Source organism: Oreochromis niloticus, linkage group LG13 (genome assembly GCF_001858045.2).
Source record: "Oreochromis niloticus isolate F11D_XX linkage group LG13, O_niloticus_UMD_NMBU, whole genome shotgun sequence".
In the NCBI taxonomy this organism is placed as follows: Eukaryota; Metazoa; Chordata; class Actinopteri; order Cichliformes; family Cichlidae; genus Oreochromis; species Oreochromis niloticus.
Genome location: NC_031978.2, coordinates 20,550,089 through 20,574,378, shown reverse-complemented (window position 1 = coordinate 20,574,378; position 24,290 = coordinate 20,550,089). Strand labels below are relative to the sequence as shown.

General features: G+C 38.7%; 1 protein-coding gene across 3 annotated transcripts in view; it reads right to left on the bottom strand.

The window, feature by feature from the left end:
* The window catches only part of LOC100699545 (collagen alpha-1(XIX) chain), a 159,684-nt gene that overhangs the window by 70,858 nt on the left and 64,536 nt on the right, over window positions 1–24,290 (bottom strand). For all 3 annotated transcript variants that reach the window (XM_019366896.2, XM_025897435.1, XM_013269134.3), the window contains 7 exons: window positions 21,123–21,246; window positions 20,763–21,038; window positions 18,222–18,302; window positions 17,495–17,614; window positions 16,005–16,067; window positions 9,159–9,203; window positions 6,520–6,564 (listed from right to left, as the gene is read on the bottom strand). In XM_019366896.2, the coding sequence (XP_019222441.1) occupies window positions 6,520–6,564; window positions 9,159–9,203; window positions 16,005–16,067; window positions 17,495–17,614; window positions 18,222–18,302; window positions 20,763–21,038; window positions 21,123–21,246 (754 nt within the window). The remainder of the gene's footprint in view (window positions 1–6,519; window positions 6,565–9,158; window positions 9,204–16,004; window positions 16,068–17,494; window positions 17,615–18,221; window positions 18,303–20,762; window positions 21,039–21,122; window positions 21,247–24,290) is intronic.

The following is a 24,290-nucleotide window of genomic DNA, read 5'->3' as shown; positions in this document are numbered from 1 at the left end:
AATTGTAGAATTTCGAACATTTTCCTAGTGTTCAATCTATTTTTCTGGTATTAGTATAGCATTTTAGCTATCAGTATTTTTCTTCTGTTATGATGTTGTTCATTTTGTATTCCTGATTGTTTCTTGTCTCATCTGTTTAGATTTACTCCGCCCGCAGCGTCTTTGTCTTGACTGCTGTCACCTTTTTCTTGTTTCCCAGATGTTTCCAGTCCCCTCAGTAATCCTTGTATAAATAGCAGTGTCTTTCACTTGTTCCTTGTCACGCCGTACTGTGTAGTTGCCTGTCTGTCTCCCTGCTGAGCTTCCTAGATTTTCGGCTCTCATGATTTTCAACTCAGTTTTGCCTCCGTTTTGGATTTATGTTTCTAACTTCACCAGCTGCAATAAAGATTCGCTTTCCAGTTGATGTCCGCTTCTGCCTGTGAGTCCTGCATTTGGGTCCTCAGACTTCAACTTCTCAAATATATAACATCATTAAGCCAGGGAGTGATGCTGATGCATTTCTTTAATACAGTATGAATAAAACAGCAGGATTTCTTTGCAATCTTATATTATATTCATTCATTACATGAATGGACGATTCATTCATTCTGAACTTTTCAGAATTTGAGAATTTCTTTACAATAAAAGGGGAAAATTTGAAGGCTTTTAATAGGAACTGTGGCCTTCTGCTGCACTTTTTTCCCCAATTGTAGACACAAAACAATGTGTTTACTAAAGAGCTGACAGGAAACTGCCATAATTCAAACCGAATAATACAAGTGGGATAAGCTTCTGTAAAGTGGTGAGCTATTTTTCCAGTGGCACCACATGTTCTTGTCAAAAATTCAGGTCAAACAAAAATTGAGTCAGCCCACAAGTCACTCTCCCACCTTTTTTTAAATTATAGTCATTCACACAGTCAAACTAAGCTCTGCAACTGCCATAGCCAATCTGCGAGCTACAAAAATGTTTCCTTCTGGTAAATATTTTAACTAAAAAACTTAACAAAGTAGCTTTACAGAAAAAACTTAGAATGTCTCAATTCTTCCAAATACTAAAAATACACACTGTAGTAAAAGACACGTTGGCTTAGAATGTAAATTTGCTTGATAGAAAACTTGGCACATCTGTGCAGATGTTCAGATGACTGACCTATAAAGGTTTCTAAGATATGCACTGCAGGCCTACACATCATCTGGAAAACAACCAGAGCAATTAAAAAGTAAACCTTCATATTTTTTTGGATGACGTTTTTGGCAGTCTTGCACATTTTTCGTTACGTTTTTTTCACAGATGTACAAAAATGAAAAGATGGGGAAAAAATGTACCAATTAATAAGCTTTTTTCTTGTTTCACATTTCCCTACAGCCAATCAAAATACAATTCAGAACTGTACTTTGAGTCTGTTGACTAAAGCTTTGGTATTAAATAGCCATAATGTGACCTTGTGGATGTTAAACTATAGCACCAGCATCCCAAAACAAATTAAACCGGTGCTTTAAATTTACAAGAAAACTGCTGAGCAAAACAGGAAAAAGAAATACAAAAAATGCAAAAAAATATGTACATATATAATATCATATTTTTATGTTGTAGTAAAGCTACTATTTGATATTTTAGAAACAGTATTAATATTTTTGTAACACACTGGTTGGATAACCATTAAGAGTTAAGAGAAAAAGGTTTCAGTTAATTCCACGATCTCCTTTAGGATATCAGAAGTTCAGATCAACTATTTTAAATAATCTCTTTCATAAAAATAGATATGGAACCACTTTTTCCTAAAGCACTCAGCCAAAATCTTTTTTTTTGGTGTTGATGTTGTTACTGTTGCAAACACTGTACGTTTGAAACCTACCAGTTTTACACAGTTGTCAGCGTGTAAAGCTATCCCAGAATGCTCTCTGAGTAAGTTAAATGTCAGACACAATACATACGTTTGTTAATAGAAAAATGGTCAAATCAGATTCAGCACAAAAGTGGTTAACAGGAAAAACAAATATACTAGTTTGCCATTTGAATCCATACTTTGCAAGAATGTGCAGTTTGAGCCATTCATGTACACAGTAATTACACGAAATATCTCCAACAATATGTAAAGTGATTCCTAAGAACAAGCCCGTCCTTGATTTATTTCAAGGAATGGATAAGATACTAAGTCAAAAACAAACAATTAATTAAAATGCAAATCAATGAATGTAGGCGTTAAAGAAGCGGTACTTGAGCGATTGTTCTGAAATAATGCTGTTTAAAATAATCTCAGCTGACCGTTGCTAAATTGCTAAAATGCTACCTGAAGAGAGAGCATCTAATGACCCCTTAAGAGAAAAAAAAGTGCATTTTTATTTCTTTTTTATTATCCTTCCTTCTACACTACAGCCTGGTTAAGAGGCTTCCTCTCTATCTAATGGACTCAGTCGTGAGCCCATAGGCTTAATTTAGGTGCACGATGACAAAGAGCGAGATGCAGACTTGAGGGGCCGGATATATTGTTAGCTTCTGTTGCAAGCTTGGGGCTTTGTTGCATTTACAGGGAAGGATAAAGGAGGCAGAAGGGGCTGGGAATAAACTGGTGCTGACTGTGTGGCAGTTGTTCCTGCAGCACGAGGTCAGAACACTGTGGGGAGCTGTGTACACTTGCCTGCTAATTACACACACCACTGTGTCTCTTCGCTCAGGTAGCGGAGGGGCCACAAGACAATCTGGCAACTCCCCAGCACAAGACAACTAAAGCAAGCAAATAAACAGAGCCAGAGAAGTAGGGATGAACAAATGCGGTCTAATTGTGTTTACTTTTACCTTTTACCAACTAGAGCAGCTGCAGGTCGGTGCCCTTGTCTAAGAAGCAGGAGAATGATTGCAAGTTCTAACTACTGTAAACAACTTAATCATCACAAACAAGATTTGGCCTTATTGAGTGAAGGCTAAATTAAAAACTATAGTAAGTATTCTGAATGCTATGGTGGGGAAATGCTGTTACACCGAATGACAGGCCTTTAAAGCTCCATGGAACAGGATCTGTAAGTAACATAGATATCTTGAGTGCTGGCCTACAAATGCCATGGAGGTTACAGAAGGAAATGCCTTTTGTGACTTTCCCTTTGCTCAGCAATGCACTACCACATACATTCTGATATAAGACTAATCACACTGGCATAGGGCTGTAGCACTGACAGCTTCTAGACTTTTTGAATAAACACATTTTACCCAGGTAACCCAAACAATGGCTCATAGTGCGAGGATATTAGACTACACTGTCACAGATCATCTGGAACAAGGGATATCATGTTTCATCGGTGTGACTAGTCCCTTGTTTTTTCCTATGACACTTCACTCTTCAGCTGAACATCCTGTCTCCACGAATGTAACTTGAATTACCCACAAAGTGACACGTCCCATCCCATAGGAGGTGTATCTGCAAAATGATACCGGAGCACATGCTCATACACAGAATTCCGGCTTCTCGGGTGTCTACTCTAGCTTTAAATAACACACCAGCTTTAAAAATGGGATATGAGCTAATTGCAGTAAAAGGACAGATCGGGTGATGAAGTCTGTCACAGTAGTGGTCAGAGTAAATAGGTTAACTGAAATCATCAGATACATTTGTGCACCATAAACAGCTTTTCATTTATTTACATTAAATAGACACCAACATCTTCTGCGTTGTTATTAAGCAGGGAGCGTGCTCCCTGCTTCTTACCTTCTAAATATGCAGAAACAATAATTACAGTATATTCATTTAAAGTGACATTATAATACAAAGGACAGTATTTATTTCTCCTGTTGGGGGCTGTTTAATCACTACAAATGACGATTTTAGGACTTCCGAGTCTCTTAGCACTAATTTCTGTAAGTGATTAACTGGAAGGACGGCCCAGCTTTATTGCAGATTTATTTAGTCGATGAGGCTCAGCTTCATCCTCTCACCTGACACTGGGGATACTGGTTTTTAATCCTGTAATGCTCACTGCACACTGATGAGACATGGGGATAGTTTAAATCCCATCTATTTGTCTACAGTGTCCTGCCATCATATTATTCGAAATCGAATGCAAGTGTTAGATCAAGAAGTCAAATGACTCACAGAAAAAGCATAGCTGTGGGAAAAAAGGGAAAAACAAATAATGAAAGCTTGATTTGTACCATAATTTATTCTCTTTCTAGAACCATACGTACTGGAAACATAATCCATTGTGTTGATATTGATGAATGGCTGAAACTTGTGTTTATTTGAAGAAATTATCACATGACTGCATGTCATGTAGAGCATTGGAGTCTCCCAGCTTATTGTCTTGCTTTAATGACACTCAGCGTTGCTATTCTGGTTCACTGTCACTCACTGCTGTCTTCAGCACCAAGTTTGAAAGCTTACTCTGTTGTTATCTATGATGCAATAATGACAGATGACGAGCTAGTGGCCATTTCAGAGCACGCCGAGTGAATAGCTAAAAATCTCAGCTTAAAACAAGTGCTCGTCAACTGGTGGTGCAGGAGGAAGAAATATCGTTACAAGGGTGATGATATAGTATGTTAAAGGATGTGGCTACAGCTGTGCCCCCAAATTTCTTGTGCAAGGAATCGAGATCTTAGCTTTCTAGCACAAATTTGTAAGTTTAAGTAAAGTGGGGCAGAAAAAAAAGCAATTTAGTAAATAAAACTGTTATCACTTAATTAAAAATAAATACTCAAGGCATTTGGCTTGATTTAAAGCTGTATCCACTGCAGAATAAGTTCTCTATACACTCCAGAAATTTGCTGTTCTCTAAGGAACGCGCTGACATTTTGGGAAAATAGACTTGTTTTCCTCTCCCAGCATCAGATGAAAAGATAGATGTCAGTGTCATTTCTGTGATTTTCTACAAAGACAGGTCCAAAACATGTTTACGGACCTCAGCTCAAAGGCAAACCCCAGGTGCCTCTTGGATGAACTAGTGGCAAGCTTGCCAGATAACAAGATGCAGCAGGTCGGACTCGTATCTTCTTTTTCACTTTTGATTTAGCTAGAACAGCTGTCTTCAAGCTAAGCTAAGCTAAGCACGTCCAGGATCCATACGTTATTATCCATAATGGGCATCTGAGACGCTGGACCAACACGCCTGCTAGAAGTAATGCTTCACAAATAGGATCTCAATTTCTCAACTTTTTCTTTGTTTCGAATCACTCAAGGAAGTAGGGCACAGTATAATAAATCCCTTCAGCGTACGCATGAAAAGCCATTTGAGCATGACCGAAGAAAGCCCCGGCGCCTAGGGATGCACAAAGATCAAAACAAGTCACTTCTCTAGGAAAACATATATCCTTGCACCAAACTAGTGGCAGAGTAGTTTACGACTGAGCACCACTAACAATGACGCCTGCCACCCAGAGAGAGAGCGAGCAGAGGGGAGCAGGATCGCCTCTCAACAGACCCTTGGTCCAATCCTGTCAATGTAGCAGCTCACTGCACTTTTCAAACACCCGATAGTGACATCAGTTCCAAAAGGAACAAAACAGACTATCTCGTCAAAGCCAATCCTTCCTATTTGAACCACTTCTTTAAAAAATTCTTAGGAAATAATATAAACAGTAGATGGGGTTTTTGTGGGGGTTTTTTCACGTTTACTGTATGGCATCCAACCACACAACACTGTGTTTTTCTCTTTAAATCAGGAGGAGCGTGCATCATCGCATCGGTGTCTGACAGTCTGAGAACTTACAAGAAACAGGAAGGTAATTCTACCGGATTAAATCGGTAAATACGCTTTTGGCTGTGCACACTCATGTTTATCCCTGTTTTTTTTATCCACTTTCTCTCTCTGTTATATGGCAGATCACGGGTCCACAGCCTGCAGGGAGGCTGATTTCTGTGGCAGCTGTTTGTTGACTCAAGTGGGAGATGGTGATGAAAAGAAGTCCCTTTATTAAGCCACTTTAAACTGACCATCTGCACAGCTTTCAGTACATCTACTGAGATTGTGCTATGTGAGCGAACAAAAGCAGTATAGCAAAAAACAACAAAGCGAGAAAAAAAACACGCTTTCATTCAATTTATGCTTTAAAGGAAGGAAAACTGATTTGCTTGTGGCTAAAAACGCTTACTAAGATCTAAGTGGTGCTGTTGTTGTTTCTTTCTAATGGATATGTATTCAAAACAATTATCATTTAATAGTGTGCCTTATCAGAGTGTACATTACATACATTAGTCTAATCACTGCAGCCAGACTTAAGAGCATGCAATAAAATGTAACCTAAAATGACACAGAAAGGGCTTACAGTAATTTGGGAAATGAGTTTAGTCCATTAGTATGTCAAGCCTATGGCAGCATATCAATTAATTTCACTGCAGAAGGACAATGTCGGCTAGAGCACTCCTTGCTCTGCTTCAGATATGACAAGCACCTGAAAACAGCCACACAGAAAAACTCTGCTGCGCTCCTACCCCCAGGTCATCACACAGAAAATGAAAAGCCTATAAGAATTGATTCCCTGACGAAACTAGACCTGGTTGATGTGCTAGGTATGGAATATATGTCTGCTGAAGATAGTGGTACTTACTTTCTCTCCATCGATTCCCTTTTGCCCTTCTGATCCAAGTTCCCCCTGCAATGACAAGACTGAAAGTTAAAAGGTGCAGAAAAGACCCTTGAAAAGTTTATGCTTTCATCTTTTTTTCTTTTTTTCCCACTCTGACACCCAGCAGCGCTAAAGTAGGGTTAAGGAGACACATGGTGGCTCAGAAAAGATGTTAGCTTTTAAAAGTTTTTAGTGTTTCATAAGTGGCTGATGAGACATTTATTGCATAAGCTAGGGAGCACATTAGTCCACAAATACTTTTAATTAAATCATTAAAGAGTTATAGTGCTTTCATTTATCCCTATAAAAATGTAAGTATAAGGTCCACCCTTCTCCTTCCCCAAGGGACGCTACCATAATTACGCCACTGTACGGATGCACTGGGTGGTGTATGATATTTATCATGTGCTGCACTGGAGTTATTGTGTGGATGTTAATACACTCACATGAATACAAACAGGCAAAAAGAAGGAATAAAGTTAAATACTGAACTTCGAAGAAGTTCTAAGAATCTAAGTTAAGGATCTTGGCGATGGCAACAGAAAAACACACAAGAATTTATTAAGGAGAAGAAAGACCACACACACCACACATCCAGGAATCGCATGCAGTATCATTTGCTACTAAGCTCCCTGCAGCATTTCTGCTTCAGGAAAGTCTATAACATGTGTGGGATTATTTGTAGTCAGTAAAAAAGCTGTTAGGGGCTTATTTCCACAAATATCTTTCTGATCAGTGATTCTACTCAGGCTGCCCAGCCAGTGATTTCGGAGAACTGTGCCAGAAATGTGTGAGCTGTCTTGGAACCTCTTGGCTCCATTATGAAAGTGTAACCTATACAGTTTAATGACCTCAGCTGGCCCATAAAGCTCAAGCAAACTGCAGTATTACAGTGTCCAAGGGCAACCATATCATTACTCTTATAATGCCAACAGCTGCAGGAATTGTTGTTCTCACATTAAGACGACCAAAAGAGTCTGAAAATCTGTGTGTCTTAGCTAAAAGTGCCCACAGCCATCTGTAGACATCTCCGAACATGCAGCATGTTCAGAGCATATGCGCATACTGGATGCCCACAGATGGATAAAATGGCGAGTATAACAATAGTCCACGCACACAGGTTTCAGTAAAATATGTCTGGGTCAGGAAGAAACCTTATTGATGCAAAATCGAGCAAAGCTACAAAACACTTCAATACATGGCACTGTGCATTAGCATCTTTATCAATACTACTGCTACGGCTGGTGCTTTTCTTGTGCACTGTTGTGTAACAAAATAGCTTTCGCTGGCTCCTGTACAAGTGGAGAGAGCCATGCCATTAAGTGCTATTCCTTATTTCACAAATCAAGGTGCCCGAGCAAATAAGTCGTCCCACAGTGAGCTTAACGGATATAGATCCAGGATTAAGCCATATTCCACATTCAGGAATAATCCTGTTTACTGACGATGCATAAACAGCTTCCACAACGATCTTCGGTAAAATCGATCCCTAGATTCAATGTAGTATCTGGTGGATATATGTGTGTTTTTCTTCTTTTGTTATGCATTAGCTGTGTTTTTCTGAGAATAGAATCAAAATCCCACACCCCCTCTTTCCACTCCATGATATACTGCAAGGTATTCTCCGTGTAAGATATAGAGACAACACCCTTGTACTAGCATTACTGTAAGTAGTTGGCTGGCCTCCCAAAGCAGAGGAGATTAACACATGCATCTGAGATGCCACATTTGATAGTCAACAACCTAACTGATGACAATATCATAGAACGCAAAATGCGAGGGAATAAATAGCAACTGCAGTGAAATAAATTGCAAACAGGGTCATTTTCTCAACCCTTCGGGAACGAGACTGGACTAGTAAAGAACAAAACAAGCGCTGCGTCAATCTAAAATGTCATATGAAAGATATCTGCATTTTTCTTCTTCAGTTTCCCATGAATTGCTTGTCAATCTTGAGTCCTAACTTTTACCCAGGGAGGCTGTACATAATTACATGTTTTCACAAATGCGCATGAAGTTATTCAAGTCACTTGTTTTTCACTCAACAGTGAAGGACTTCATTAAGAAGGTGCAACTGAGGCTCACACACGTAAGACATCTTCTCAGGACAGACAGCCCAGACATCTAGCCGGGATTGCTTGTGCAGTGGCAAGGACATGATCTCTCGCTGGCGTCCCACTCGGGAGAACTGCCAACTATGTCCGGTGGGGGCACACGGCCAAGCTAGAAATGCCGCTGGTTGTACCTGAACTTTGGATATCGTTAGCAGTACCGAGCGGGCACCCACTTGATATTTAATTTGATTTTGATATTGCTTTGTTTTCTGTGTTGCTCTGATGAGGTCACCACAAGCAGGCCAGTAAATCAATCCAATAATGTTAGAAAATAATCTCAGAGAGGGGCACTGACAGATTCCATAAATCACTTAATCAAAAGAGCCATCTGCTATTTAAGCATCTGTATACCATACAGCAACACAAACTCAATTTTTTAACTAAAACATATCTTAAAAAAACAAACAAAACGTGAATCCCGCGTTACTCAAAGCTTTAGTCACAAGTGTGAGTGCAAACCAACACTGAGGAGTGTTAGCTTTGCAAGTCATTCAGTGAGTGACCTACCTTGGGTCCTGCGTTTCCTGCGGGCCCAGCCTCCCCTGTGCTCCCCTGCAACAGGAACAACACAGGGAACTGTTAGTGAAAGGTCTCTCGTTCACACATTAGTAAATAGCTTTATGAACACTTGTCATTTCATCAACGATCTCGCTCCTACAGCTGCTCCAAGAGTTCTTGCTGACACAGGACCTCAGCAGCTGCAGATCGGGATACTGTTTCTCAACAACTGGAACGTGCATATCTGAACCCCATTAGGAGTCATCATATTGTTTTAATAACTGTATTATTTTTAGAAAGTTAGACAAGACAGGGCAAAAAAGGAAGAGAAGTTTAAGTGTCTTGAGGGATATACTTTTATAGACAGTAAAGACAGATTGGAGAGAGGATAAAAGAAAGGGGTACTGTCCGCAGTGCTGCTAAGAGGAGAGGCTGGACTGTTATTTAGCAAATTAAGCAAATGCAGAACATGCTGCAAGCTAAGAATCTAATTAAGCATAATGTCCATTCATTGTGACATCTTCATTACGAGCCCTGTTTGCTGGCTCTCAATAGGTTTGTTTGGAAAGTACAAGAAAATGTTGCTAACTTAACAAATGAATTGCTTTCTAGGCTGGAGGATAAATGATGAGCCTTATTATTGCATCCATTATTCTGAGCATGTCCACTCTACCTTTTAAAAATACAAAACATTTGATAATTCACTGGTCATGTGAACAATTGTAGCATGTTAAGCATTCATATTAGACGCGAGACATTCATGCGTTGTCTATGGTATGTACATTTCACAATGCTGTCACCCATTCATTCTTCACCCACTAAAGTTTTCTTTTCACCCACTGACACGAACCTTTCAAAAAGCTAATAATAGTGCAACACTGATTATTACAATAGGAGCAATGAAAGGTTTTGACAGCCAATCAAAGTCAAGTGTTAGTGAAATAATAAACCATCTTGGATGAAATTCCTATTATAACTCACTTTAGAGGTAGAATGGGTATAAATTGAATTAGGGGGTACTAATTGAAAACACAAGCCATAAGGGCACGAGAGTTGTAAATGGTGCAAAACAAATTATGGGTATTGTAAAAGGGAAAGAAGTTTTAATTTCGCCATTACGCCTCTGTTTTATTTATTTCTTTATTTTTTGAGGAAGTACATGCAGGAGCTGTAAATCTAGTAATACCAGGGTTTATGTGCAAGGCCATAGAAAATGGATTTCCTTTCAAGTAAGCTGCATTCTTATAACCCACTACTTATCTGTTTAATTTCCTGAGGGATTCTGGATTAATCATAGCAGTTTAATCCCTTTGCACTGCATTAGAATCCTCCATCAAATTCTCACTGTAATGCGGGATAGTACTTTCTGTCGGAGTAACACAGCAAAAGTAATCCCCACCCATTTTCCCAAGAAACCCTCTGTGTAGGTCATGATGATTGGCCTGCACTTCTCATTTTGGTTGTTTAAATGCTCTAAATTGCCCAGATGTCTTTGATTAATCTCTACAAAGTCAATCTAAATTGTTAGTAAGTATACTCGGACTATTTTTAATCTTATACAGAAGGAGATTCTCAAGTCTCATAGGATTACCTCAACAGAGTTTTCTATGACTTTGTTACCACTGTTAAATGTATTGTAATATAAATCAGAGTTTCTCATTGTTTAATTGTCCCATGACTACTGGGCTAGCAATATGACAGCAACATGTGGGTCTTGCCAAACTAAAAAAGCGTTTAAGAAACCTATAGGTCTAGTTTTTATTATGCTAAAGTATAATTCCTTGCATAATTTGTCCATTTTCCCATGATCTGAACATAAATTCCTATCTGGAATCATGGAGGAGCTAAAGATTCCTTACAAAATCCTGTCAGAGGCAACAATCAGGACGGAGAAGCTTGTGTTAAAAGGACAGAAACACAAAGGTATCCTGTATGCAAGTCTTTACATCAAGTGGCATGATGTGTAAATGTTGTACCTCCATACACAAAACAATTTACTTTCATGGCACCAACTTTGTAGTGTTATATATAGGAACAAGCAAATAATATAATAGAAAAACAGTTGGTGAGATGAAATATAATAAGCCGTCATCACATGTGATGAATCTAACACTTAAGAGCAGATAATCATTTAATTGCAAAGTGTGGTGGCATCACACGAAGCAGCAGTTTTTCCCCCCTTAAACAGTATGTGGTGTATCGTTGTGCACGTAACAAAAAAGCAGAAAATAAATTGCTTAGGGAAAGGTACTTTTGCATTTTAAAAGCCCCTAAAAAAATTAGTTTGGTGAACATTTATGCAGTTTTACAGATATGCACAAGTCATAAGTAATGATGTCTCTTAAGACTGAAGCTACGGAGCCAAGGATTTGTAAGTTGGTAGCTACATCTCTTCAACGCTTGCATTTCTCCCTCGCTTCCTTTAGGTTTCCATAATGAAAATCATTCTGGACCTTTGAAGCAGGCAAAGCCCTCCACTGGGCAAAATGAACTGTGATGGCTCAGACTGCACATACACTGCCCCATTGCTTGTGAAAAATCACACACTGAAACACACAACCTACTCTATCTCATAATAAATGGAAGTTCTAAATGTTGGCTTAACTTAAAATAGATTTTTGTAAATTGGATTTTGAGTTCGTACAGAAATGATTCTCAGAAAACATCCTGAATGCAAACCTTCAGCGCTTCTAAACATCTAGCTCCTGTAAGTCCACCCCAGCAGGGAGAAACAGGTAGAAACTGGCCTTAGAAATTCAGGGATCAATGAGAATTAAATATAACTTAGAAGAAGTGAAATGCTACCATAATATATCAAACAGATGAATCTACAACAAGGCCAGTGTAAATAAGATAAAATAAATGAATAAATGACTATCAAAGCATAATAATAATATTATAAGAACAAACTGCCACTGTTTTTCCCTCACTTGTTTTTGAAAAGGAAAACCACTTTTGCCCAGTAATCAGGTGTGATTAAATATCTACTAGTCTTGGTAGTCTTGATGATTCTGTCCCAGCCTGTGTAGAAAGGTTAGCTACTGTCAGTGAATAGGATACAGCGTACACTGTTTGACATCACATGTAGATCAGCCTGACAAATCAGAATCATAACTCTTATCATTTCACAAATAACTTGCTAGAAATCACATGGGTGACCAAAACTATTGATCATCTTTCAATGTGTGGTTTGTGGACTAATTAAAACTTCAAATTAGCTACATTAGTATATGCTCACTGGCAACTTTATTAGCTACCCATTGCTAGTACTGGGTTGGACCCTTGTGCCTTCAGAACAGCCTTAATTCTTCACGGTATCGATCCAACAGCACAATGGAAAACGTTAACATAGATTTTTGTCCATATTGACATGATGACATCACACTGTTGTTGCAGATTTGTTGGCTACACATCCATGATGTGACTCTCTTGCTTGCTCTATTGGAATGACATCTGGTGACTGTGGAGGGACTTTAAGTACATTCGAGTATAGAGAATTCATTGTTATGTTCAAGAAACAAGTTTGAGATCATCTAAGCTTTGTGATATTGCACATTATACTGCACATTATATTATATGCCATCAGAAGATGGGTACACAGTGGATATGGTCAGCAAAAATGATGCCTATATGGGGCTGAAAATGTACCAAGAAAATATTCTCCATTCATCACCAGCCTGAACCATTGATAAAAGGCAGGATGGATCCATGCTTTAAGTTAGTTATTCCAAATTCTGACAATTTTCCAAATGTTGCAACAGAAACTCATCAGACCAGGTGACATTTTTTATATCTTCTATTTTCTGATTTTGGGTGACCCTATGTGAATTGTAGTCTCAGTTTTTCTGTTTTTTAGTTGAGTGGGCCCCAGTGTGGTTTTCTGCTGATGTCGCCCATCTGCTTCAACATAACTTCAGAGAGTTCAGAGATGCTCTTCTGCACACACTGGTTGGTCAGCTTAAAGCAGTCTGGCCATTCTCCTTTGACTTGTGAGATCACCAAGGCATTTTGATCCACAGAATAGCTGCACACTTGACATTTTCTCTTTTTCAGACCATTCCTCACAAATCCTGTAATTTTTTAAGGGTTTACAGGGTTTAAATTCCCAGCAGATGAGCAGGTTCTGCCTGTTTGGCACTACCAACCAGATCGTTCAAACCAACAACGTTCAAAGTAAATTAAATCACCCTTCTTCCCCATTCTTATAATTAAGTTCTAACAGCAGGCTGTGTTGACCATGTCTGCCATGTCATCAGCTGATTAGATTTTTGCATCATTAGGTAGATGAACAGGTATACCTAATAAAGTATCCAGTGAGTGTATCTTACTGTCAGTACACAGATGGTTACAGGCTGCTATAGCTGAAGTATTGATTTCAATTGTCATCTGCCTATGAACAAGTATTAAACTTAAATTGAAGATTATATTTTTATTGAAAATGTTTTTTGTAGCTCTGTGTCACACTAGAAACCTGTCAGTGTGTACCCCAGCGGTCACCCTACGGGAGCGGGGATAGGCACCAGCTCCCCGCATCACTGAATTAGATAAGCGTAAGAGAATGGATGGATGTTTTTTGTGTGTTCTGCACTTTGAGCAGCTAATTTACTACATCATGGCATGAATAAAAAGTGATTGAAGAGGTGAATAAAAAGATTAAGAAAAAAAAGGTGAAAATAGAACTATATTAGAAATGTAACTGAAATGTGCCCGGCTCATGTATAAGTTTCTATTCAATGTGGCTGCTTATTGTCTTTCTAGCAAAAAAACCCCCCACATCTGATCAGCAGTTGCAACAGCTGGTCTAATATCTCTACCAAAAAATCAGCAGGGTTCTTTTTAGCTTCTGCTTTTAATAACGGTGGTGTGTTAACTGACTGAACGAGATGGCTTAGTCATGAATGTGTGGCCCCTGATCATGTCTTTGCTTAACGCCATTGATTTAGTGTTCAAGCCAGTAATAGGATTTGTTATAAATTTTGTTGTTCAGTCAGTAAACAAATCTTGCCAAGTATTGATTTGTTGAAAACCTGAAATTAGATTTCAGGTGTTAACAGTATGAGTAACTGAGTCATAGCGCACGATGTGGCCTGCAGAAAAATAATAACAATAAAAAAAGGGAGGGCCCTGGGTAAGAAGCATGTTCAAATTATTGTTGATTCATTTGTAGACAGATAAAAGATATGTGCTAAAGTGCTATTTGGACATCATTTAGGTACCAGGTTAACACTTATTGGCTAAGTTATATGGCTATTTTTTGATGTACCAAAAGCACTGACAACTTGCACAGTGCCTGCTATACTGCAAATTGAACCAGCAGCCTGTTGCATTTTACCCACTTTAAATACCCACACCAATTACCAGAAACTAATTAATCACCAGCACTTCAACCACATTCCAAATGCACAGACACATTACAGCTTGAGAACCGATCTCTGCTGGGTCATTTAAGAATCATTAGAGGCCAATTATAGCACATCAACATATTTGATTAGAGCAACCTGTTTTTCTTTCCTTCTTTCTTTCTTTCTTAAACAAAGGTAGTTTAAAAATGATATTCAAAATAATCTCTGGCTATTTTAAACATCAGCTAACAAAATAAAAAGCTCAAAAGTTAAAAGGATTAAGCATCCATGTCTTTATTATTTATTATTTATCTGTTCTAACAATACCAGATGTTCAGTGTCTCCAGATTTTCAGTGACATTGTGATAACTGGCATGCAAAAGTGACGAAATATAGCCCTTTTTACTCTGCTAGAAAGAAAAACGATCTATAATCATACGTTTGCACACAGGCAGTACCTTTTTGGTGCTGTTCAAAGGATTACCAGCACTAATCACGATGCCACTTTAGCAGCAGTAACAACTCAGGGTGTAGAAAGCTCAAAAAAGCCCAATTACAAATTCCAGAGCTGGATGCTAAAAGTATAAATGATTTAAAATGATGCTTTTGTGCCTTGCAGAAATGACTGGTTTTCACGGAACAAAAACTCTCACAGTCATCCTACATATCTTAATCCCACAGCCACATCATGGTAATTAGGATACTGACCCCCAAAAGCCATATAGTCTTATCAGGCGTACAGTACCACCACCTGCTCGTCCCTGTGAATTCTTTTCATTCACAGCTTTCCCCCTTTTGTCACTTTTTAACCTTGTACAGGCAGCTAAAAGGGGATTTGACTCTCCAAACAATGTGATTTGTCTAGGGAATAATAACACTTTTTGTCTGGGTATTTGATGGTTCCTTCATGTTTTTCTTGTCCTCCAACTGACACGACACCCACAATTTTCAGTGACTGGGCATTTACAATTTACATTTCCACTTGTCTATTGAGCTGTCATGAATATTTTTTTTAAACTACAACAATTTTCAAGTGATTGAACAAATGTATGATTTACCAATTCACACTGCTTGGGATATTTGGGAGAAAATGTGAATGCTTGCAGGTAATTGCACAGTAGCCTCTCCAAAGGACCTTGACTGAAGAACGTGGACTTTGCTCAGGCATTCCAATATAGACATTTCCCTGCTGAAAGAAAGCCCTATTCCTCTTCCTCTAACAATGAAGTATAAATGTGTCCTACAGGGACTTGCTGTCTTTCTTGACATTTAGACCTTGTAGCTGTCCTGGAAAACCAGCAACACTGCCCAGAAAGCAAACCCACAGCTGCAGCTAAGAGTATCTGAGAACAAAACTATGGTCATTTGCAACAAAGGTGCTGAACACAATGCTGACAAGCTCAAGTTGAGACTTCTGTGAAATCACTAACATTTCCTGAACAACTCCATTTTCCCTTGAATAGATGTCAAGACAAATGCATTTATCAAAAAGCACTAAAAATCTGGCCCTTACCTTTTCCCCTTTATCTCCTTTTTGTCCTGGCAGTCCAGCTACGCCTGGAAGACCAGCATCTCCCTGTGCACACATAACATGCAGGACTGAAACTATATGTAGACACATTTATATCAACAGCATGAATCTTTTAACATACAGTTGCAGTCAGCAGTTTACTTACACACATCGTGGGCACGAATCCCATGGCAATACTGGGCTTTTAATGATTTCTTCGAAATGTTCTTTTTGCCAGGGTGGAAGAATTGTGCAGCATACATCTTTAATGACTTTAAAAAACAACAATTGGGTGCAAAAGTTTGAATTTATTTTGGATTTTCTCCAGTTCACACAGCCTCAAATATCCATACATACCCACTAATATTTGATTAAATGTCCCTTAGGAAGTTGCACCTCGACCAGATGCTTTTGGCAGAATCCTGACTGGTTATTTGACCACTCTTCTTGGCAGAATTGGTAGAGTACATTTAAAGTGGTTGATGTCCTGGCACAGACCTAGTGTTTAGGTAGATTTTCAATAAGGCTGAGGTCGGGGCTTTTGGGAGGCCATTCCTAGACCTTAATGTTAGCCGGCTTTATCCAAAACCTTGGACTTTCCCATTTTTGTCGTATTCGTCAGTTTTTTTATGCTGGCAAAGAGAAACTACCAGTTGTAATCAATCATACTATTAGTGAGATGTTAATAGGACTTGGATTTATCAAGTCAAAAGATACTGTAAGCACCACCTAATCCAGATTTGTGTTTTGCGAATATATTTATATATTTGAGCTTGTATGTATACTTTTCACCTTATGTGGATTAAAGAAAATCCAAAATAAACTGAAACTTATGTACCAAATTCTTGTTTTTTTAAGTGATTAAAGATATATGATGTACAGTTATTCCAACTTGGAAAAAGAACAATTCAAAGAAATTAAAAAAGGACCAAATTACCACGACATTCACGTGCATGATGAGTGTGTATAAGCATCTGACCATAACTGCATTTGAAATAACAGAAATATTACTTCTGTTTTGCCAGTAAAGAAATACAAGTAATATACTGTACCTGCATTAAGCAATGATGTTTTTAGTCATATGTTACTTAAAAATATAATCTTTTTTTTTACTATCTGAGTATATTCCAGTATCTCATATCTATTTCCACTGATAAAAGACATCACCTTGCGGCTGTACCGTCTTAGTTTGTTATTGAAGGTAACATTAATATCTGCAGGTGAAAGAATCCTTTACAGCTTCACAGATCTATTGCACAGTGCATATTTGCCATGCTTGGGAGAATTATAGCTGCATTTGTAAATACATTTGGGCTGTAATGTGTTTGGTTGGCATTGCAGGAAAATAGTTTTTGATATAAATGGTGTTTAACCGTCTCTAGAATGCTCATATCGGATTGAGTACACGTGGCGTCAAATCAAATGCTGGCTCAGTTTCAACAGCCATTACATTCACTCAATTAGAAGCCCCTGTTGGGTTGAATTGAGTGTACCTTTTCAGCTGGACAGTGACATCTGTCAATGGACTGTGGGGCTGGCTGAGACAGCATCAAGGGGATCTGAGCTGTAACCAGGGGAGGGGCAGTCCCATTAAATGTCCTCTCGGCTCCACACTGGATCAATACAGAAATTTCACTACTTAGACGCTTTCCTTTGTGTTCTTGCTTCAGGGCAAAAAAACCAAATCAAGCCACTGTCACATGCAGCACACTTCACCCAGATAACCTTTTTATGCTTATGTGAAGCTTACAAACTGTCATAAGCCCTTCTCAAGGTTGTGAGAATTCTCTAAGAGTAACTTTACACTGACATGGCAGGATGCTTTAGGAGAGATGCAATGACAAGAGTTCAAAGGTCACGCCTCCATTTGGAATCACCGTAACATTAGCTCTTAATGATTTTATGATGATAGAAGTTCTATCTTATTACATTTCTAACTGGGGCCGCGCGTTCTTGTGGATGACACAAAAATCTTCTTACACTTTTATGTAATGGTTAAAGTTGAGCTGTACAGTATGTGGCACACGATTACCAAGAAGCTTAAATGTGTTTCATTTTTTAAAGAATAAAAGTCACCTAATAGATTTTCTACTTGTGAAATGCATAACAAAATACAAATGTCTTTTTTTTTTACAGCTCATTACCCCTGAGTCTTTATTGCAAATAAAAATAATAATAATAGTAAGTTCAGTTGTTTTCTGAGGCGTTAAAGCGTTTTACCTTTGGCTCCTGGAGCTCACAGCAGTTTTCCAGCTCAGCTATGTAAGGGTCACAGTAGATTAGAAATTGTTTCAGTTCAATCTGTGGAGACAATCACAGCATTATTCAACAGTTTCGTCATCTCGTCATGCTCCTCTTTTAACTGACAAATGTCCACACTTCACTGGCTCAGACAGCACAATTTGTTCACTTGTCAGCTACTGTAGCCATAATGTCCCAACGCTGCAACTCCTGTCGCCTGCAAAACATCTCCAAAGCACCACATTAAAAACATAACATATATTTTTAAAAAGCTTCAACTTCCGCATGACTTGCAACTGGTTCAGAGGAGAATTTGAAACCTATGTTGTTGTTGGTTTTTTTGAGGTGTAGTTACTTATACTATTATCAGTCACAAAGGATAAAAAGTCAGCTGTTAATCCTCCTTAAGCCAAGGTCTATCCAGAGGCACGGCTGACCTAATGGCAAGGCGACCTTTTGTTGTTTTTAGCACTTTGGCCACCTCCGGGGCTGAAAAATGAAGCCAATGCGGAAGTGCCAACAAATGCAGTTCACTGAATAGTCACTTCGGGCTGACTCCAAAAGCAACCCAACAGACTCCAGCGCTAAAGTGCCTGACTTGAATAAACATGAATAAACTCGGTTACTGCTCAGCACAGTAAACATGTTTCTTCTCCAGTAGTGCATTATTGAGTAAAAGTGAACAAATACGCTCTTTTTAAGTAATTTCCCACTTTTGTAAAAGCTGTACAGGAGTTACTTTGTTTATAGGTCACCCGTTTGCATTAAAAGCTCTGCTGCTGCTTGAAGTGACAGGTGGGTGAAGACTAGGCTGCTAGTTGTCTGCTAACTCTAGTCACACAGGTGGACGTAACTGGATCTCTGGACTGTGTTTCTGGTGTTGGTAGCCTTTGGATTATTTTTAATTCAATTATCTGAAAAATGATATTGCTTGCTGTGTGGTTAAACTTTACTAAAAGCCTGTCCAAGAAGTTTTTGCTTCAGTTCTGTTGAGTGAATTTCATGTGTTTCATCTGTTTGTTTAATAGCAGCCTAATCGTCTATAGATGCCGCTTGCTAACCATTCTTGCTAGTGCTAGCTAAAAACGTCCTCTCATGCAAATGATTAAAAAAAGGTGTTGACAGCCAAAAAACAAGCTTTCAAAAGGGATCTTAAAAGCTTACACTACAGTAGAAGCATCCATCTATTATAGTATGGTGCAAAAGTCATGAGCCACCCCTCATTTCTTTGTTTTGCTAGGAAAATTGGAAACAAGTACAGTAATTCATTAAAAAATGTGCAAATACAGATGGAAATATAGTTTATAATGCAACATACTATTCAAATGAGCTTGAAAATCAATATTTGTTATGACCACCACTATTACTATTTAATCTTCAGCACAGCCTGAAGTCAAGCTTACTTGTAATTTGTAGTCTTCAGGAATAGTTCTCCAGACTTCTTGAAGGACATACAAAGCTCTTCTTTGGATGTTGGCTGCTTTTTATTATTATCAAGATCATCCCACATCATCTCATATCATCCCAGTACTTTTCTGCATTCATGATTCCATCAGTTTTGACAAGGTTTCAACACCACTGGTTGAAACCGTGACAGAGCCTCCACCATGTTTTACAAATGATTGTAGACATTCTCTGTTGTGCTTTTCTGCTAACCTTCTCCATAAATTTGAACCCAAAAAATTCAAATTTAGATTCATCACTCCATAAGTCCTTTTGCCACTGGCTGCATTTGTAATTTAGCATAGCTAAGCCTTTTCTCCCTGTTCCTCTTCCTTGGCCATTTCTGTTGAGGCTTCAGTGAAGCGTAGATGGATCAACAAATGGGCCAGATGCATCTGTCAGATCTTTGTTGCTTTCCCCCACCCTATTTCTTAAGGACATGACTTTCAGATAATGTTCATCTGTTGTAAATAGTTGTGCTTTCCAATTGTCCAGTTTTCTGGTTCTTGGGGAATCACCTTATTGGTGCAAAAACAATATTTATGCCTGTCAAACTGGACTGTTTGACAGGCATTTGAAATGGGGGAAAAAATATGTGTTTTGCACCAATCTGCTAGAAACAAAGTGCCTAAAGATATTTTTTAAAATTGGTTCTTTCCCAAATTGTCCATTATGTGTACACACAAGATTGATTTATGATTTAAGTGTCTTGACAAATAAATAAAAAAATCCCCTGAAGTTACAAGGAGTGGACTGAAAATGAATGAAAAAGTATCCAATGTCCAAAGAAAAATTCTGAAAGACCTTCAGAAAGACTGAAGAGCAATTGCTCCAGCCTGTCTCACTGGGAACAAAATATAAAGAAATGAGGAGTGGCTCAAGAGTTTTGCACAGCACTGTCATAAACACATATGTTACCACAGAAGACTTAAACTGATTAAGACGCACCTGACACATGTTTTGAATGTTGTTTGAAAGCAGTAGTGGTGCTTTCATATTGAACATATTGAATAACAAACTGCTAAATATGCAGTTAAGAAAACAAAATGCTCCACACATGTTTATCATGGGACATACATCTACAGGCCGTCCATCCTCTATTCGTGTTGTGATCAGTGTGCGCCCACTGAGGTCAATGCTGGCCCTCTCATCAGTCGCTCTTCTTTCTACTAGCTTGCAGTCCATGTAAATGGAGACGGCGTTGGTCTGTACAGAAATGCTCAGCTTGTGCCACTGGCGATCAAACAGGGCATGGAGGTCACGGCTTTTAAAAGTGTAGCGGAGAGTGTTCCTCAGCAGGCTCTGGAAAGAAAACTCCACCACCTTCTTGTCGCCGTCAACCACAACAGTTACCTGAGATGTAAAGAAGAGGACTGTCACCGCACCATGTAGATACTCAAACTATTACACACAATTAAAATATATATTGGCACTAACCTGACTGCCTCCTGACTGATCAAATATCTGCCAAAGATACCACCGGTCTTTTTTCGTAGTTCTTCTTACCCGCCAGATGGAGACAAGGGAGTACTCACTTGGAAGCCCATTTGGAAATATCAATCTAAAAAGAACATCAGGAACAGTTACATTCCAACAGAGCACCGATATTAAATTTAACATTGAAATAGTCTAAAAAAAATTGAATAACAGTGTCCGGTTTAATTTTTCAGTGCAGAATGTAAGGCAGTTTAAAGCTTTCAGGGGCTGAATAATGAACCAGCCAATCAGCTTCAGTGATCAATATAATTTCAGTATCCTCTTGCTGCAGAGACATCCACATAAATAAGCCTGACAAACTTAATTCCATTTAGCTTGATGTATTTTATACAGGCTTCCCTGTCACTCAGATGGATGAAAGCATATAGACATTGATCCAAAGTCACAGAAGTCAATCTTTTACCTCGCTGACATACGACGCACACGCACAGTTACAGAGGGTTTATGTCTATGACCTCAGCAACTCTGTAAAGTCAAATAACACACCTTTCCTTTTTTCCAGCAGAAGAAAAATACACAGAAAAAACTGGAATATATAACAAAAAACAATATCATATTTCAAATCATACCCACTCCCAAATGATTTACATCTTATTCACTAACTCATCGCTCAGCCCACACCCTCACTCTCTTTCTCTATTTTATACGTTGTGCTAAAAAAAACAAAAAAACAAAAAACATTATATCCTTCAAAATACTATAACCTATAACCCAACTCCACACTCAAATTAACAGCCAAAAGTGGAAGAGCATAAACATAATAAATCAAGATCAGCAAAAATAATAATAATGCAATGATAAGGTCATTGAGAAGGCAGAGCACAGCCTGGGGGAGGAAGCGAGAGAGAGTGTTTCCTCAGACAGGTTGGAAATTAGTTTTCACTCCAATATATCATCTCCTATTCTCTCAGAGCTTCCTACCCTCTTCTATTGTGTCCCTTGAATTCTTTGAGATTTTTTTGGTGTGCACGGTACATGACTAAAATGATAAATGCGCCAAGTTAAAGCTCCTGAAAAATCAAATGCTTCCGTGAGAGGCCGAGGACTGGGAAGGTCATTTGTTGCCTAAGGGCTAAAGGATTATTTCAGCAGCAATTCAATATCAAAAGTGACGTGGCAATTTATAAAAGTGAGAATCTGAAAATAAATGCAGTGCAGAACATTTTAAGGCTGCACATACAGTACCTATTTGTGCTAAATGGATTACACATCATTATTAAGGAGCGAGAAACATCATGAAATAAAAGAGAATTCTGAGAGTTTTTGTACCACACTTCACACTTCATGTCGTGGTTCATACCCTTTTTCACAAAGTTCTTTCAATGGGCTGGCACAGTTCTCTCTGAGAGGCTAGAGGGTTAAAGGTCATGATATTGTGTTGACTGCTATGGCTAAGTGGCTAAACCTGGAGTTCAGGGTTGGTTACCTTGACCACAGTTTAATTATTTGGTAAAATGCTACTCAGCATGATTTAGTAGGTGATAATGAGTGAATTAAAAAAACCAAAAAAAAAAAGAAGATTTCCATTTATTTCCACTGGTTCGCTGCCAAAACAGCTTTTTAAAATCTCTGTATGCGATTACGCCAACCCTGACCTCGTGTTGACTGCCCCGGTGGTTAAGTGGCCAAATGTGGAGCTCTGTGTTACTTGTTTTGAACACTGCTTGTCTGATTCTTTGGGAAAGTGCTACTCTGCATGACTTAGAAGGATTTGCATTCAATTTCCCTAGTACACAGGCAAAACACTTCCACAATATACTGTAAGTGATCCTGCCAGCATTTTCTTTTACAAGTCCCATTTGAATAAAAATAATTTGTATTGGCAAATACACTTTGGAACAAAAAGAAATGTGTTCCAGATCGCATTCATTAGTAAATCTTTGTTTCAATGCAAACCTTATAATGACAGTTTACTATAGGCTTGTATTTTACAGTGTGAAGAAGTAGGGTCTGGTTTCAAGCCAAAGCAATGGAACGTCCATAGCAGTAAGGGAGAGCAGAGGAAAAACACCTCAGAGTATTACAATAGTTTTGTGTGTGCACAACCATAATAAGAGAAGCACACAAGATCACGCAGAGTAGCACCCTGACACTCAAGAATTACATTCAGAGCTAATTCCATTTTTATAAGGAGTGATCATGTGCTTTCTGGAAACTGTCACCACTCTTGGAACGTGCTTTTGACCGTCTGCATTGCTTGGCTGACACAATGGTTTGACAGAATTATCACAGCAACACCACTTTTCTGGCAGGCAATCTTATGGAAGAGACTTAAGTCTCCTGCCTTGTAAGAAATCCTATCCAGGAAGAGTCTTTAAACTGAGCTAGAGGAATCAGATTGCTACAGCTGAAACAATCAAATCTCAAATGCAAGCCTAGTTGGCTCACGTCCTTATCACTGACATTCAATCTCTGCGCAGTTCAAAGTTGACTTAACCGTGTCAGTTTTTACCCTAGATCCATCATTCAAGCGCCAAATGGCTATTACTTCTTTTTCCCAGCGTGAGCCCACCTTTTGTGTTTACGTTCGGTAGAAGAGCTGTTTTTACTGGCATGGATTTGATCTAGAATATGGACATTTTAGTTTGTACAGCTGAGGTGCACGAAGGTAGCTAGGTTTTGTAAGACGAGCTCATCCTCATTCCTATGGTGTCAAAGCCACTGACGTCCCAGAAGTATCCTTTGGCGTTTGTGGTGTTGTGGCAATAGTGAAGCAGCTTGTCGTCCAAATCGTAACATATGGACACTTGGTCAGACGTTTAACGCGCTGGCTGCCCTTAAGGCAAAATTTACATGTAGGGTAAATGCACTAAAAGGGAGTAATTACTAATTACATGGTTTTGATAGCTCTACATAACCAAACAGCAAATGAATGTGAAAGCAAAGAGGGCACTCTGCAACTTCCCTTTTGGCAACCCAGGTAGAATGTAAACTAGTAAACTAGTAGACCACAGTAGGCCTGTATGATGAATAAGCTGCCACAACAGTTACAAACTGTTAAAACTGTGGGTTGCTAAAAAAAAATCTCAGCATAACCTACATTATGAGATTTTGTAGTCACATTAAAAAAAGAAGTGCTGATTAAATTCCTGTTTTGCTTGATTTGCA